This window comes from Eurytemora carolleeae, unplaced genomic scaffold, assembly GCF_000591075.1.
Source record: "Eurytemora carolleeae unplaced genomic scaffold, Eaff_2.0 scaffold362, whole genome shotgun sequence".
NCBI classification, from domain to species: domain Eukaryota; kingdom Metazoa; phylum Arthropoda; class Copepoda; order Calanoida; family Temoridae; genus Eurytemora; species Eurytemora carolleeae.
The window spans coordinates 267,834-285,472 of NW_019396498.1; the positions used below are offsets into that span (position 1 = coordinate 267,834).

The following is a 17,639-nucleotide window of genomic DNA, read 5'->3' on the forward strand; positions in this document are numbered from 1 at the left end:
AATCAAAGGGAAGGTAATATATGTATGTGGGGGGAGGGGATATTGAGAGAAGTAAGGAGAGTGACGGACGGATGGTTGGATGGCTTTGTTATGCAAATTCTTTAACTTTTATTGGTTTTTTATTGGTATTGGTATCTGGCTAACCCTAGTCAAATATATGCACACATACAATACTAGGTATTTCGACCAAGAAAAGGTTATGCTGGTGTCTACTACATTTCTAAGGTTGAAAAGACTATTTTACAAGAACTAATCCCTTCAGATATAGCTAGGGGAGGATGGGGGAAAGAACTTATCCGCCCCCCCTTCCCCCTTCCCCCTATCAAAAGTTTTAATTTCTACGAGTTCACAGGATTTTTTGTTGTTTAATGGTTTCCGAAACATTTTAAAGTTTCCTATTAAACCTAATCCTATTAAACCTAATCCTATTTCAAACCAAATACTTTAAACCCATTTTTCTAACTGTTTGGTTTTTTTTAAATAAGATTTTACATTAGAAATAATTATAAGAAGAACATTTTTATTGAAACTTTTGAAACACGTCTTGAAATAGATTGCATAGATAGCTTAAAATTCCAATTGATGGAACGCTAACATTTTCCATATTTAAAAAAATATATTAAAAGACCAAGCTTTGATCATTACAGGTCCTATTACTTTCTTGCCAGTAAGGAACTGATTACTCGCCCTAGAAATCTACCTGAAAAAAAGTCCAAGCGTCGATCAAAAAATAGTTGTAAGACTCTGACTAAGATAGACTTACAATGGGAGAATAAGACAATCAAAGGGTTTAAAAACATATCTACTTCAAGGTCTACTTATCCATAAATATCTATTCAATAATATTGGCCGTCAATAAAATCTAGTAGAAGGATTAATGCTGCGTAAGCGATAATACTTCTACAAACTTTTACGCATTAAGTTTGCTTGATGGGGCTTACGCAAGTTTGCGTACAGAAATGGCGTTAAAGGGAGTGGTCATACATTTTTTTTGAGGAGAATTTATCTAAAATTTAATTATATTTTTTCATTATTGTTTTATGTTGTATTTAGGAGTATTTTGGACAAAAGAACTACAATGGACATACTTTTACCTAACCTGCACAAACAACGAATTAAAACTTCGAAATAGAACCATGAAAATCATGAACAATTCCTTAAAGCCAATTACGCAATTTTAAAAATCGTGAGCACTCCTTTTAAGCTAACTACGCATTTCAAATTTAATGCCCAGTATGCCAGTCATCCAAGTTTATAAACAGGGTTGTTTGCTTCTCTCCTTGTATTACTCGTCTTTATGTATTTAATACATTGGTTGAGGGGGGGGGGATTTGTATGAAAATTTGTTAAGGGTTTTTTCTTCCTTTTTTCTGGTTTCTGTTTCCTTGACCGATGGTCTGTTTGTGTAGCTATGTCCTGTTTTGAGTCTTTTTACTCTCTTTTTTCTGTCTTTGAAATCTGTCTTTGTTCTTGTCTGGTTTCTTGGTCTTTATTTTCACTTTTGTCCTTAAGCTCCTTATGTCGAGTCTTTGCTTAGAGAATCATTCGTGACGGTCCATTGATTCTTGATCATAAAGCTTCCAAAAAGTAAATTACAAAGTGCTTTAAGACAAATAAATTCTAAGCATCAAGTTATGAGATTTTTTTTTCAAAACCTGGATCCGTATTTGGAACCATTATTTCAATAAACGGAACTAAGATTTCTAGGCACTGCCTAATTATTCCATACATTTTGAATGTAGATTTTAGAATTTTATCAATTAATTAGAGGCCCCTTCCCCCCTGTTTTGAAACGTTCAAACACTATTTTAAAGTATATTACGCCCCCTAAGTATGCAGTATCCCTAAGGTAAGGAATTTAGGTCCCAAATAATGAATCCTCTATTTGCGAACACGCGTCACACAATTTGCAAAAGACACGTCATGCATTTAAGATTGCGGGCCTAGAAACAGATCACTTTTAAACAACATGTGTCCGAGATATTTTAAACTTTTTCCCTTACATTAGGATTTTTCGTTAAGATTCAAATGCAGTGCGGGGCAAACCTGAAGTTTTTTAAGCGTGTTCTGTTCCTAAGTGGAATTGTAAAATATCATTTAATTAATGGAATGACTTAAATGGAATGATATCTATTTTAGAAGTCGGGAATAGAAGCTTAATTTTTAAAAGCGTTAATAAATTTAATTCAGACTAAATTTACATCCTTCTCTTTTCAACAGTTTTGAATTACTTTTTTTCACAGTTAAATAGTATTGAGCATTTTTTCATGAAACATGAATAGAATAAACTGTATTATGAATTTTATGTTTTATGATGAAGCTCAAAACAAATCTGTTTATCAAGAAAATTTTGAATTGACTTTGAGTATTATTACTTAAGTTAAAGTTTTATTCGTTTTACTGAGAAAAAGTCGGGGGTTTTTCTTGAAAAGTGTTTAATTCTGATAATTTCCTCCACTGTTTCTGAATCAGTGCAAGTTATTTTACAAAGGGAAACCAAAATTGAAATTGCTGTTGTCAATTAGACATACCAATCTATAAATACGTTTAAAATACGTGTTTAGTCCTATTAATCAAAAAATGAAAAAGTATAAAAAGAATGTATCTAATTACTGAAGCTATAGTTAACTGGTATTTAGAGAGAATTTGAATAAAATGATTAAACTGTTGAAACCTGATCCAAGTCCTGTTTAATCAATTCTACAACCAAATATTAGGAATAGCTAGGAATTCAACCAGAAATTCATAATTCTTAATTCTGTAAAATTCTAATAAATTTTTGTACATCTTGCAAATATTATATTACATATGAATTTAATAGAAAAAAAGGTTAGAAAAGTTGATTTTCTGGTATTTTAAAGATTTGAAAATAGAACCATACAATTTTTGGCCTAATCAGTTTGTTATGATAGTGTTTATATTTATTAAATATTTGAACCAGGATGTTTTTCTCCAACATAATAAATTATAAAATGTATGTCACTAGTCCCCCCAGAGTACACATTGGCAAGGTTGTCATTATAGATCCCAGGTCCTGTGTTTATATTCCTCCAATGTTTGGGGTTAAGGTTCCTTAACTATTTGATTATAAAGGGGGGCTTCAAAATCAAATTAATACAAAACTATTTCTAAATGCTTAGTAAAAGCTCTCAATTGTAAATTTTGTTCATAATTGTACATAGATGTTTTTATGTACTCCCTTGTACGAGCAGGCCCTGGAAATATATACATGAAAAGGTTCCCTCTCTATTACAAACATATCGGTCAGAGTGCTGCACTTGTTCAACCGACTAGTTAAATACCGGTCAACCCACTGGAAGGTGCATACTCAACAGTGTTCATCAAAATCACTTTAAGGGACTGTACACGTAACTTCAAGTGACCTTACATATGTAGAATGAGTGGCATATCCGATTCACTTTGCAGTACCCTTCTCCGATAAATGAGATATCCATGTTTTTCTCTTTGAAAATGGATTATTATTAATTGTGGTTTCCCTATAAAAGTGACTTGTGTATTTCTGTTTTGAGTCAATAGAGTTTTCAACAGTTTTCAGTTAATATTATTTATTATTATTATTATTATTATTATTATTATTATTATTATAATTATTTTGTATTCCAGGTGTGTATTGTCTATAAGTGTCTCCTGCCTGAGATGGAAAGAGGGAATGGAGTTAATACAGAATACAGACCTCGTACTTTCTTCAATTCAGACACTCCAGGAATATATTCATTCATTTATTCATTCATCCACCCTTTCTTCCTTTCATCCTTTCATCCTTTCATTCATTCATTCATTCATTCATTCATTCATTCATTCATTCATTCATTTATTCTTTTATTCATCCTTTTTGTTCCCAAAAAAATGAATAATTAAATTTTGTTTTATTTTCAATATTTCTGATTGTTTTTCTCATATCTGGTCAATCATTTCTAATCTTCAGGAATTTTCTTAGCTATGGGGAATTAGAAAAAATTGACTAGATCTTATACGCTCGATCTACTTTACCTTTTTGATACATTTCCCCTGAAAATAAAGTTAAAGTTTGGTAAATAAAAATTTATATAAAATATCAAAAACTATCCTCATTTCTTTTACCCCAAAAGCATTGTACAGCTTATCTCTATGTTTACAAAAAAAAATCTGTTTTGTTTATTTTTCCAATTTTGTTTGAAATTTATTTAAAATTCAGATATTTATTCACTTTTTTCATCTAATTATCTGATATTAAAAATTCTTTTTCAAATATGAAACTAATAACTTTTTAAACAAAAAAATTAAATTCGATTTATTTTTGTTTTCAATGTTTTCGTTTATTTGAATTTTTGTCAAGATACCCTTGAAATAGCTTGAGGCCTGATCTGATCTATTATTCTTAGGGGACATTGTTTTCCAAATACGTCAAAAGATAAATCTTGATTTAAAGGAGGAAACAGGGGTCTATAGTGAACTAAGTTTTTTTTAGCAATGGGGGGGGCGTAGGATATTGGGATGTTGCGTAACTGATCAATTGTAAATTGAGTTTTTTTATTTTACATTTATGGACCCATTTTGTACATTTAGAAACTCATAATCTACATTTAGGAAATATTTGTATTATATCTTTTTTTCCAGCCAAATTATTATGTTTGATTCAATGGTTTGACCCTTCTTCATTTCATGTTTCACATTTTCCATCATCGCCTCTAATTCATATTTCATTGTCTGAATACCATGTACTCACCCAACCTTGTTTTACAGGGTGTTCACAAATTCGAGGATTTTACTGATTTCAGAATACTTGCAAGCAGTGCTAAGGATCTGTTGGATCCACAACGTTTGTTTAAATTTTCTTCATCTCTAAAGGGTTTATCGAGTTTTACCAAAAAAAAATAAGCAAAAAATAAGAAAAATAATTTGAAAATTCTTTTAATGTTAAAAAATTAGTAAATCTGAAAGAAATGTTCATGACCTGAACCTGGATATTTTTTCAGGGTGGATCTGGGATCCGGATCCGCATCAAAATTAAATGGACCCCAATCACTGCTTGCAAGTGTTGATATGTATTTATCTACTGAAAGTTGTAAAATGTAAAAAAAGTATACCTAAGGCGTTTTCTATAATCTATATTTAAGAAGTTTGTAACAAGTTCAGCAATTCTTTTAATTTATAAAATCCTATCTCTGTAACATGCGGTCAGAAAAATTAGAATTAACTCAACCAGCAAAACCTAGTTCGGCTAATTTTGCAATCTATAAATTGAATTTGAATGATATGTTCTGCAGCCCCTGTCCCGCGGCGAAGGAAGGATGAGGATGAGGTGAGGAGGGAGAGGCCAGGAATGCGCGAGCAAGAGATCAAAAAGTACAAACCAGATCTTACTCCGACCAATCTTTACTCAAAGTCAGACTCAGACTCAAGCTGCGACCTCAGGGATATATTTTTATTTGAAAGGTCCTTGAAAATGGTATCCCCCCTTTTTTATAAATATAACTTCAATGTCCAATTTTAAGAAATATAGATAAACACTCCCTGTAAAATTTCAAGTTAGACAAAAATCCATTGAAAATAAATTTATTCAGACGGACAAGCAGTGGATACTATTCATCGGCCAGTGAAAACGGAGGATCCAATTCCTCCCGGAGGCCGGAGGATATCAAGGATTCCTCCAGATTCTTGGAGGACAGTAAAAAGAACAAACCCGACCTGAAAAATGTTAAACCCAAAGTAGACACCGGATTAGGAATAAAAAAATCCGCGTCGCACACTCGTATTCCGGAGAATCCTGTTCCTCCCCCTCTACAGAAACGATCGGAACCAAACCTCTCAAAACACCGGAAATTCTCCGGTTCCTTCAAAGTTCCGGATCTACCCCCATCCTCAACCTTTACACGGAACACAGGGAACCGGAGAAGTTTAACCCGCCTGTTTCTCCGGAACGGAGACAATCGAAAGGTTGATAAGGGGTCCGGAGGAGAGATAAAAACTCCGTTTGGTGTGTGTAAAGAGACCCCGGAGCCTGAGGAGGTGAACTGTAAAAGATCAAATTTCCTAAATAAAAGATCTATAACAAGTTTATCTTTGTTTAACAGAAAGGAAGATGAGCCGAGCTCAGGACAGGATAACAAGGTAATTAAATATATTTCACGGATAAACATTAAACAGGGATATTCTTGCAATGCATGTATGTACAGAGCGTCCCATATCATATTAGATTATCTCCAACCCTTAACACCAAAATAAACCCTTAATAGTCGAAAAACTTCATTTTCCGCAAGAAAATTCTTTTATAAGCCTTATGTTATTTTTCAAAATGATTCATTCAAATGAAATTTTCTCATTAGTCCCGAAAAATCGTAATTTTGACCCGTTCTCGGTCTAATATGATGTGGGACACCCTGTATGTCACACTAAAGTACCTCATTTCGTCAATGTGTGCATCAATCAAAATGATCCAGGTTGCAAACTCTCGCGCCAAGAAAAAACAATAAAAAATTTTCCGATTATTTATTAAAAACTAAAGTTAAAAACAAGTGTTTTATAGTTCTTAAATGCAATTGAATAGGGCTAAAACAAGTAAATGAAAGTTGAAATAAGTGTTTCATCCATCGAGATATTAGTAATAGAGGGGGCATCTGAGCCAAAAACTTAAGACAGGGTATCATTCTGAAAACCAGTTTTGGAACCCGGGTTTCACGAATGGGTTTACCCAGTTTTGTGGATATCGGAAGGAAAGTAAGCAAACAGTGAAGGACGAGTAATATATAGTGAAGGGGGGGTGACCATGTGGTGGGGGGGGGAGGAGTCTGAACATTATTGGGATATGAGAATTATGCGTATAATCTTAATCTAAAATTTCACCTTGATTGAATTATTTTCCTGCGTAATTTTTAACATTTTAGAACTTGACCATTTTGTACATTTAGGAACTTATCTTGTAGATACATTTAGGAACTCATTTTCAACATTTAGGGACTCATATTCGCCATTGAGGAACTCATTTTCTGTATTTAGGAACTCATTTTCTACATTCAGGAACTCATTTTCTACATTTAGGAACCCATCTTCTTCATTTAGTAACTCATCTTCTACATTTAGGAACTCATATTCGCCATTGAGGAACTCATTTTCTGTATTTAGGAACTCATTTTCTACATTNTCCTGGTTTCATCATTGTCCGTCGGAGTTTAAGAGAGTTTTGCGCCGTACAGATCTCCTTTCAATAGAGTCTCACATTTCTAGCATTTCCCTATGATTTGAATATTGTCACCCTTCAGGTGATTTTTTATTTACCTTTTTTCATACCGTATGTTAGAGGAGAACAATCATTTTTTAAATGAAAATGAATGTTTTTTTTTCATCTTCAATTTTACTTTTCTTTACTATCTGGCTCAATAAGTTGTTTACCAAGAGATGAGATACCCATCCCCCTTCTCTAGTATTTATTTAAACATTATACAATATTTTAATATGTCTGCATTTTTTCACGTTCAGTAAAGTCTTAAATTACTCTTAAAGATGTTCGTACGGAAAATGATGCGCATTTTTCTGCTATTAGCATCTTAAAACTTTGCTTCACTACAAATCGTCGTTTAAACTTAAAATATGTGTTTTGACAGGACTTTTTAGCATAATAAATATTGGTATCAGAGCAAGAACGTTTTGTTTTGGAGCAATAGATCTTCTCTTGGAGCTAAGGTTTCATCGTAGAGCAAGAACAGTATACTCTTGGCGCTCAGGTTTCCTCCAAGAGCAAGAAAGTTGCTTTTGAGTCAAAGGGCTCTTCCATCATCAAGTAAAGAACTTTGCTCTTGAGGCAGAAGCAAAAACATTGCTACTGAAAATCTCCTGTCCCTATATACGGTTACCATAGAGAGAAATGAGCCTGATGTATGGAATTATTTTAGTACATCTAATGTATTGTATGTGTAGGGTAAGGGTTAAAAGGAAGACAGGGTAAACGTGAGCAACCCACTGTGCAGTATCAAGTATGCATGAACCCCTGTGCACTGAGCAGACAGATTTTAATATTTTAGTTTTCCGTTCAAGTCAAATATTTATTGTTATATTGTCAATGGTGGTTGAGAATACTTAGCTCAGATTTATTTGTTTACATTACACCCTGTGATATAAACAATAAACATGGCTTGACAGTGTAGAACTGTTCTATATGTACAGACACTCACACACCCTTCAACACTTTACATTTGTAAACTTGACAGTTGACAACTGTGTGAATCTGTCACCTTCAGGACATATTGAGAGAAAGCATTAACTATACAACAGTCCCCCCCACCACTTCTTGAGAAAAGGGGAACACGTACCCCTGTGCCCACCCTTTAGCTATGGGCAAAGATAATAGAATATATATTAGAGGGGAATTTTGAGAATCTCTCGGTATGAATTTTTTCAGTCCCTTTCAGCCTGAAAGGGAGTTCAAAGTGTACAAATCATGTAAATGTTCACAAATTATATGCAGTAGAATACATTAATAGAGTATGTTCCCTAGACTAGCCATTTCAATTTCGAATTTTTTAAAGCTGTTAAATAAACTTTATAATGAATTAGGTGAATAAAAAACGTCATTTGATTTATAGTTATAACGGAAAATCATCGTTTGTAAAGTAAAAGGCATAGAGTCTGTGTGAAATGATCATTGGTNCTCTAATGTATATTCTATTCTCTTTGGCTATGGGCCTGATATGAATTTATTATCCAGCATCTTATTTAATCGGTTATCTAAAATGTGCTAGCTCCCATGCAAAAACTTATCAGGATTTTGCCAATTACTCGATATTTTGAAACTGAAGTTAGAAATAAGCTCGTTTAACTGCTAAAAGTTACATGTCTAGGGCTACAAAAAAGTATAATTTCAGGCCAAGGTGTTACGACACTTAAAAATTGATCCATGTGTTTAAAAATACAGCATGTGGTGTGTCGTAAAATCTTGTATTTTTGTCCAATATCAAAATTGACATGTAATGGTCTTTAGAAGTATGCATTCATTTGTCTCTTAATTCTTTATAGCAATTGTATCATAAAATTAACCACCCTCATTTGTCTAAACCGTCGATTGTCCTCTCATGAGTACACGAAATGTGTCATGACCCTCTTTTGTCCTACACTACAGTACACCGTACACGACATGTGTCTATTGTCATAAAGGACTAAACGACATGTGTCATAACCCTCTTTTGTCCTATGGGAGTATACGCTATGTTTCTTAGCAATTTAATGTCCTATGGAGTACACGCCTTGTGTTCTAACCCTATATTGTCATTGGAGAACACACCATGTGTCCTAACTAATGTGTCCTATTGGAGAACACACCATGTGTCCTAACTAATGTGTCCTATTGGACTACACGTCATGTGTCCTAATCATCTATTTAACTATTGGAGGATGACTCTTAACCCTCTATTGTCTTATCGGAGTAATGTGTCTTATTGTTCTATTCAAGTGCATAACTTGTGTCCTACTGTAGTAAATACCATGTGTCCTAGCTTTCTTTTAAGGAATACACAACTTATGTCTTGTCCCACTATTGTCCCATGGGAGTAAACATCCCTTTAATATTCTGTCGGAATACACTATGTATTCTAACCCTATATTGTCCTACACTAGAGTATACGTTTCCTAATCCTCTGTCCTATTGGTGTACACCCCATGTGTTCTAACCCTATTTTTGTCCCACAAGAGTACACGTTATGTGTCCTAAACCTCTATTGTCCTATTTAAAGTTAACATGTGTCCTAACCCTCTGATTAAGAGTTTTTTTAAAATATGTTTTCCTGTGTCTTTATTTTCATTTAAGTTTGGGTAATAATTCATAGATAAATGAAATAGCCACGAAACATGTGTTTTTTTTGCGTCGTTTAATCTTCTGACTTCTGGGTGATGAGTGTTAAAAATCTTTAAAACAAGGATTTAATTTGTTACGTTATAAATATACAGCTACAAATTACTATGTAGAAATATGGTGTTGTACAAATAAATTAATGTAAACTATGAAAACAATTTTTTACCAAATTTTATGGCATTTTTAATACTTTTAAAAATATTTAACATTGTCTGCATTTCTTCGGGAATTTGTTGTAGCATGAAAATTCAAGATTATTATATTATGAATATAGAAAATAGTTAAAGCTATTTTATTTTAGTCCTTCTTTCTTTCTGTATAACAAGATTTTAAGGGCAAAATAACTGATTTCTGAATACATTTAAATTTTTAAATCCCTATATCTTTGCAACCTAATGCTTTGATGTTGATATTTCCAGACTATGTGATCTAGCAGCTGATTTAAAGTTGGAAAAGTTAAAGTTCTACGACATAAAGGAATTGAGTTTTAGCCACAAATTCAAATTTTCTAATCCCTATATCTTTGCAACCCGATGTTGTAAACCTTTGATATTTCAAACTACGACTATTTGATCAAACAGAATTCATAGTTTGAAATATCTAAGATCTACGACATCGGGTCGCAAAGATATAGGGGTTATAAAATCAGAGTTTGTGGCAAAAACTCAATTCCTTTGCTATGATATAGTGATTAGGAAATTAGGAAATTTGTTGCAAGTACACGAATTTTTTAAAAATGATTTTAGTTAAGTGTTTAAAAATAGATTTTCTGGAGTAGAATTGAAAATGCTTTGAAGTTTTATTTGTTTTTCTCTTTAAACTTAAAATTACTTTTCATGAAGTAGTTTAAAGATTGATACATGATAGCGGAAGGTCTGGTTAAGATTCAGAACTAGACTTACAAATAATCGTTTAACTCTGTGGAATTTTCCTTAGTATATATTATTGCAATATAAAGTGTAAAAAACTCTCTTGTTCTCTAGGAACGGAAAAACAGTTTCTCTCGGATAAGAGCGGCGCGAAGCAGCTTAGATCTTTCTTCTATAGGGTTAGGAAGCCTCTCAAGAGCTTCTAGTAAATCAACACTCTCAGAATTAAAGGTAAAAATTTTGGAATTGTTCACTGATAAAAAATACTGTAAATTGAGTGTCGTCTTCGTGTTTTTGTCTGATTTTAACTTTTGCTCAGAATTTAGTTTTTAGTAATATTTCTAAATGTTCATAAATGTTAACTCTTGTATTGTGTATATCGAGATCAATGCTTGATCTTAATCTACAAATTAATTTAATCCTGCATGGTAATGTAATTGTACCCAGTCAGGGGGGTATAAGGGGAGTTTTGGCCAGGTAAGGAAGAACCGAAATGAAAAGATTAAGCATTCATCTTCAAATTAAAAGTGCCCACAGCGGATATGGAGTTCAAGCGGTTGGGATGATGAGCATCCAACACAAGTTCCCAGCTCAGTGCATTTAAGGAGCTAAACCCAAACTACAAATTATAATTTTTTAATCATTGCATCTTTGCCACCTATTGATATTTCAAACTATGAAATCTGTCAGATTAAAAAGCATTGTTTTAAAATGTATAAAAGGTTTATTCCACCAGGTTGAAAATGTATTGAATTTTGAAAATTAGAGTTTGTGATACGCACAAGCCCCTTAAAATCTTTGAACCATGGTGCAAAGATTGTTGTATTCCAGCTAGAATTAGAATTATGTCGGCAAGTTTCTTGCTCGGTCGCTTCTTGGCCAAGGTTTTAAATCATTATGCTTAAAGAATCTTATTTGCAATTCAACCCGGTTCTCAATTATTTCTCTCCGTCTCTGACTTCTACCTAGTACCTGTACCATCTATTTATATAGGAGGAGAGTTGTGAGAAGGGAGAAAGAAAGCACTCTGATCGGCCTTGGTTCGATCTAACGAGGGTTTGGAAGGATCAAACAAAGGTAAAAAAAATGGAAAAAGAATTTTGTGGATATTTGGAAGAAACATTTCAAGTGGATATAATAAACAGGAAAGGGAAGGAAAATGGAGATAAGAAAGGGAAGGAGAGGAAGATGGGAAAGGGAAGGAAGAAGGATGTAAGAAAGAGGAAAGGGAAGGAGAAGTGATATACGAAAGAGGAAAGAGATGTAAAAGGCAGAAAAGAAAGGAAAGAAAAGAAAGATGGAAATGAGTAAAGTGAAGGTATAGGGTGAAATGAAAAGGAAATGGAAGGAAGAAAGTGTGAGAAAGAGAAAAGCTTGTTTTTATTAATTTATTACTTAATAAATTTTGCATGTGTTTACGAAAAATGACTCAATTTTATGGAAATGTTGATAATTTTGATTATTTTCTTTTGCCTTGTATTTTCATCCTGTTTATTTATTCAGTACAGGGTGGGCCTTGTACACGTCTAAACTTGTTCTCCTCAATTAAAAAAAAATAATTTCATTTTTGACCCTTTTCATCATTGAAACTGGAAAGTTTTTATTTCTTACAAACGCTTATTTTTGTCGATTTTTTTGCCAAGCGTATACACGTTACGTTTTGTCTCGAAGGTTTAGCACTTAATTTTTGGGGATTTTTTTCGTGGACTTAATTTCCCGGATTTTTAAACATTTCTGCATAATTTCCGTATCTTTAGTGCAAAAGAAAATTCATTAACATTTTCTTTAAAGGGAGTGTAGGTAAAAAAGTCATTCAATCAAATATTTAGTAAAAAATCCTTTGTCATAATTATTTTTAATGATGGCTCTTCTCAATGGAAAAAAAGTATCCCGAGTGTGGCAGATTTTTTGCAGATTCGCCCTTTAAGAAGTTTTATCGAAGCGCCTTATGTACACTGTAAACATAGTCTAATCTTTATCTTTATCATTTGCATTTTTAAAAACAAAGGTTACTTTACTTTAAGTTTTGATATCGCAGAGCACACTTGTATAACAATAAACATTTGTCTTCAGGGTAGAAAGGGGACTTAGAGGAACTGTAGACGGAATTTAAAGGGACTCTCTTTTATTGAGTGGCATGTCCGATTCCCAAGATTCTCTTTGAACCTCTGTCTTAGAAACAATGAGAAAGATTTCGTCATTTTTCCATCTTAAAAAGTGGCTAATTCTCATAATTTTTTCATCGCCTCTTCAGCATGCATCCGCATTCCGCGAGTCCCTTTTTACATTGTAAAAAAATTAATCGAACTTATTAATTTGTAGGTGTAAAAATACGGATTTCTCATTCATCATTGGTACGACCAATGTTATTATGGCACCGTTGTGAATCTGACTTGCCATTCTTTGAAATTACGTTTACATGAGAAATAGTGAAAACTGACGAAGTGAGAAATAGTGAAAATGGGAGAATAAAATTGACGAAGGACTAAGCTAAAACATGGAGTTAAGAAAGAAAAAAGAAAAACATAACGAGAGAAAATTTTCCAAAAAAAGAAATTAACAGAAGTTGATGGGCTTAAAAAGGTTTTTTTATAAAGAAGGAGTGAAAATAAGGAAAAATATGAGAAAAGAAATGAAAGAGGGTGAAATAGAAAAAGTCAAAGATAGAAAAATACATGAGTAAGGTAAATTGAAGATGCTATAAAGAGGGGGTAAAGAAAGAAAGAAAAAAAGTAAACAATAGGAAGGTAGAGAGTAGAGACAATGAAAGAAGTGTTAGAGAAAAATGAATATTTATATATATATATATATATATATATAATTTGATTTTGTAAGTTAAGTCTAGGAATTAAATATGTCTTGAAAGCGTGAGCTTCTCAAGAACTGGAAAATATTAAAATTAAAATAATTTTCCGCACAAATATTTACTTTAGCACATTGAAAATACATTCAAATAGAGTACAAACTCTGTTTTTTAAGTTCAACTGACCTTCTCCTCCATTCAATACTTTTCAAAATACAGTTTACGTTTTTCATAGCTTTTCTTTGCTTTACCTAAACATTTTTGATGTTTTCTAAATCATGTAAAATTGAAATAAATTTAATCCTAGATTTCTCTAAACGCACTCAATACTTAGCTTATTCCTTTATTTTTCTAAACGCACTCAATACTTAGCTTAATCCTTGATTTCTCTAAACGCACTCAATACTTAGTTAAATACTAGATTTCTTTAAACTCACTCAATACTTAGCTTATTCCTTTATTTTTCTAAACGCACTCAATACTTAGCTTAATCCTTGATTTCTCTAAATGCACTCAATACTTAACTTAATCCTGTATTTCTCTAAACGCACTCAATACTTAACTTAATCCTTTATTTTTCTAAGCGCACTCAATACTTAGCTTAATACTAGATTTCTCTAAACGCACTCAATACTTAGCTTATTCCTTTATTTTTCTAAACGCACTCAATACTTAGCTTAATCCTTGATTTCTCTAAACGCACTCAATACTTAGTTAAATACTAGATTTCTTTAAACTCACTCAATACTTAGCTTATTCCTTTATTTTTCTAAACGCACTCAATACTTAGCTTAATCACTAGATTTCTTTAAACTCACTCAATACTTAGCTTAATCCTCGAGTTTCTTTGATCGAGGATTTAAAGTTTAATCCTGAAGGAGTTGAGTCTTTGCCACAAGCTCCAATTTTCTTATCCCAACATCTTTGCAACCCAACCTCAGATATTTCAAACTATTAATTCTTTAAGATCAAATAATCTAAGTTAGAAATAGCAAAGGTTTACATCATCAGGTTGGAAGAGAGGAATTAGAAAATTTGAGTTAACGGATAACACTTTATTCCCTTTATTCCTTTTTAAAAATCTTACTCCATAACAAAAAGTTTTTCTTGAAATCTAAAATTTAGAATGGAGTTTATTATCTTAAACCTCTTATTGTATGTTCATTTATGAACTTGGCTTTTAAGTTTTAACAATTGAACGGTTTGTAAACTTAAATTTAAGTGGTTTTCCATTAGTGTAGAGACACGTCCTATTCACAACGGTACCCTTAAAAGCTTTGTCTGCTCAAGTATGAATTATATATCAATGTTAATAATTTTCAATTGTGGGTTTTTACCACCAAAGTGACCATAGCATTTTTATTGCAGGAATACCATTGAGAAATAAAAAGATTTTAATACTTTTCAAGCTAAAAAAAAACAGTTGATCAGATAAAGGTTGAAAGGGGCCGATATGTCCTTCACTTGAAATTATGCCTACAGTCTCTTCAAAAAGTTACTTTTAGCACACTACTGACACTTTTTATACACTATATAATTTACAGTGTACAGTCTATACTATTTCCCTAATCCGAGGAATTGCCTGGCATCTGGGTAAAATCTTTAAAAGGAATATTTTTGCCAAAACTTTCTCCTCGCTGTCTGAACACAGAGTTATGAAAAGCAAGGGATCGATCTACGGGATAGAGGGATCTTGTGTAAGGTAGAAAGGATAGTGAAGGGTCTTAGGGAGATTGGGGGGAGGAAGATAATAAAGTTTTTATTACCCTGTGCATATTTGTTATGAAGTTAATCTTGTTTCAGGATCTTCCTACCGACGAAATGCTCCAGAAGATGAGAAAAGAGAGAAGCGGGCGCGCTAAAACTGTGCCCACCGGACTCGGAGACTCACTAGAACCTATCAGTTCACAGGATGTTCCGGACGGACTCAGCTCCCTCCCTCCCTGCCAAACGACGCCATCCACGCTTAAGAAAACCGTTCACTTGCTGAGCCCGGAGGTGTTGACAAACTGGTATGAGAAGAGGAAGAAGGTTGAGAGCCTGTATGGTGGTTTGGGTCCCCGCAGGAACAGTGTTTCCAACCTATTTTTCCATCCTGATAAGAAACAGAGTTCCCCACTCGCGGAATTAAAAAACAGTGATAAAATGAGGAAATCCATGTTGAACTTGGAGGATTTACATTCCGGGGATTTGAGTTCCGGCTCCGGGAAGGGCGTACAACGCTCGGAATCCGCCAAATTATCAAGTGACAGAAACCGTTGGAGAGGGAAGGGAATACAGAGGTCGGAGAGTGCTCGTCTCATCACTATGAGACAGTCACCACTTCAGCAGAGACAAAATAGTCATCCAAGTCTAGTTCAACAACAGTCCTACTCCTCCTCCTCCTCCTCCCTGGCAGACAGGAGCTCCCTAGAGTCCCCCAGCAAGCTCACCACCTGCTCCCTCTCTAACAATGATCCCTTCTTTGCAGATAATCCTAACGATTCAGATTCGGATCTTGAGGCGGAAGCGGATCCGCCAGATTGGAGGCATTCCTTGACGGCGGAAGAACTTAGTCAACTCTCTGCCAAAGAGTTAAAGCGTCAAGATGTTATAAACGAACTTTTTCACACAGAAAAGTCTCATGTGAGGAACTTAAAAGTGCTTGAAAGTGTGTTTCGACAACCTTTAGTCGAAAAAGGACGAATGTCTAAAGAATTGTCGAACAAGCTGTTTGCAAACCTTGATCAGGTTTTAGCCCTGCATCAAAAATATAACACGGCGATGAAAAGTCGTGTCAAAAACGGGTTTCCCGTCAGGGACATTGGGGACATCCTCACAGACATGTTCTTGGACGGCAATGGTGATACTTTGGTGAAAGTGGTCGGAGAGTTTATTAAAAACCAAAACTTTACTATTGAAGAACTGAAAAGAACTCGGAGCCGAGATACTAAACTAGAATTATTTCTATCTGAACTTGAACGGAAACCCGCGTGTCGACGGCTCCAACTTCAGAGTATGCTCCCTATGGAGCATCAGAGACTAGTGAAATATCCACTCCTCCTGGAGCAGATAGCTAAGTACAGTGATACCCCTGAGTCGTGTTCAGAACACGATATTGTATTGTCTGCTATGGAAAAAACTAAAGATATATTGGACAGTATAGATAGACTGGTTGCTCAGCAACAGAATAAAGAGAGATTAAGTGAAATACAATTAAATATTGACACTTCAGGTCTTGATAAACTAGGCAGTGATAACCCTATATACAAGGAGTATAAAAACCTAGATCTGACGAAACATGTTCTAGTTTACGATGGACTACTTACTCTTAAACTTGGTGATACAAAGCGGTTTAAACAGCTGCATGTAGTTCTCCTAGAGGACTGTATGATGCTGCTACAGAAGCAAGGAGAGAAATATCTTCTAAAGTTTCATAATAATCAATCTCAGGGTGGAGAATCAAGAAGATCGTTTCATTCTCCGATTATAAAGTTTAGTACTATGCTGGTTCGTCCTGTAGCTACGGATAAGCGAGCCTTCTACCTTCTAAACACCACGGAGTGTGGACCCCAGATCTATGAGCTACTTGCAGGGTCAACCTCGGAGAGAACCAGGTGGATTAAACATATCACAGAGGTGTCCAATGCTTACAAATCCCGAGATGGTGTTACAAAAACCAAATCTGAACCTGAACAGCTGGGTGGGAGTGTAAAGGAGAAACAAGATCTCCGGTCCCAGTCCTTCAGAGACCCTACTGGGAGCCCCAGGATGAGCCGGGCTGACCGTCAGAACTCTAGTCCTCCTGAGTGCCCCCTTACATCACCTGAATCAGAGGAAACTAAACCTGAACCTAGTTCTCCAGACTCAGGAGCAAGCACGCCGAGTGCGCCGAAGAAAAGACTTCAACGCGTGGAAATCCTGAAAATAGTTGACTCCGAACCCATGATAGAACCTAGTCAGGTTCGGGTTAATCAGACTACGGTACTCATGGCAGATCCAGTCATAACCCCGTTCGAGAAACTGAGACAAAAGGTAGAAATTGAAAGTTTTAAAGCATCATCCTAAAATAGTATTTCTTGTTAACCGTTTTCTGAAAGACTACCCTGACTGATTACATCAAAACATTCATGCATGACCCCCCCCC

The 17,639-nt window shown here is 34.3% G+C and overlaps 2 protein-coding genes across 6 annotated transcripts in view; one reads left to right on the forward strand and one right to left on the reverse strand.

The window, feature by feature from the left end:
• Positions 1-15,338, reverse strand: part of LOC111704410 (uncharacterized) — a 51,273-nt gene extending 35,935 nt beyond the window's left edge. For both annotated transcript variants that reach the window (XM_023476643.1, XM_023476642.1), the window contains exon 1: positions 15,280-15,338. In XM_023476643.1, coding sequence (XP_023332411.1) covers positions 15,280-15,288 — 9 coding nt within the window. In that variant the 5' untranslated portion in view covers positions 15,289-15,338. The remainder of the gene's footprint in view (positions 1-15,279) is intronic.
• Positions 1-17,527, forward strand: part of LOC111704409 (uncharacterized) — a gene marked incomplete at its 3' end in the record, with an annotated part of 34,508 nt that extends 16,981 nt beyond the window's left edge. For all 4 annotated transcript variants that reach the window (XM_023476641.1, XM_023476638.1, XM_023476639.1 and 1 more), the window contains 6 exon segments: positions 3,625-3,724; positions 5,268-5,415; positions 5,565-6,111; positions 10,825-10,941; positions 11,704-11,787; positions 15,317-17,527. In XM_023476641.1, the coding sequence (XP_023332409.1) occupies positions 3,658-3,724; positions 5,268-5,415; positions 5,565-6,111; positions 10,825-10,941; positions 11,704-11,787; positions 15,317-17,527 (3,174 nt within the window).
• Between the last annotated feature and the right edge of the window lie 112 nt (positions 17,528-17,639).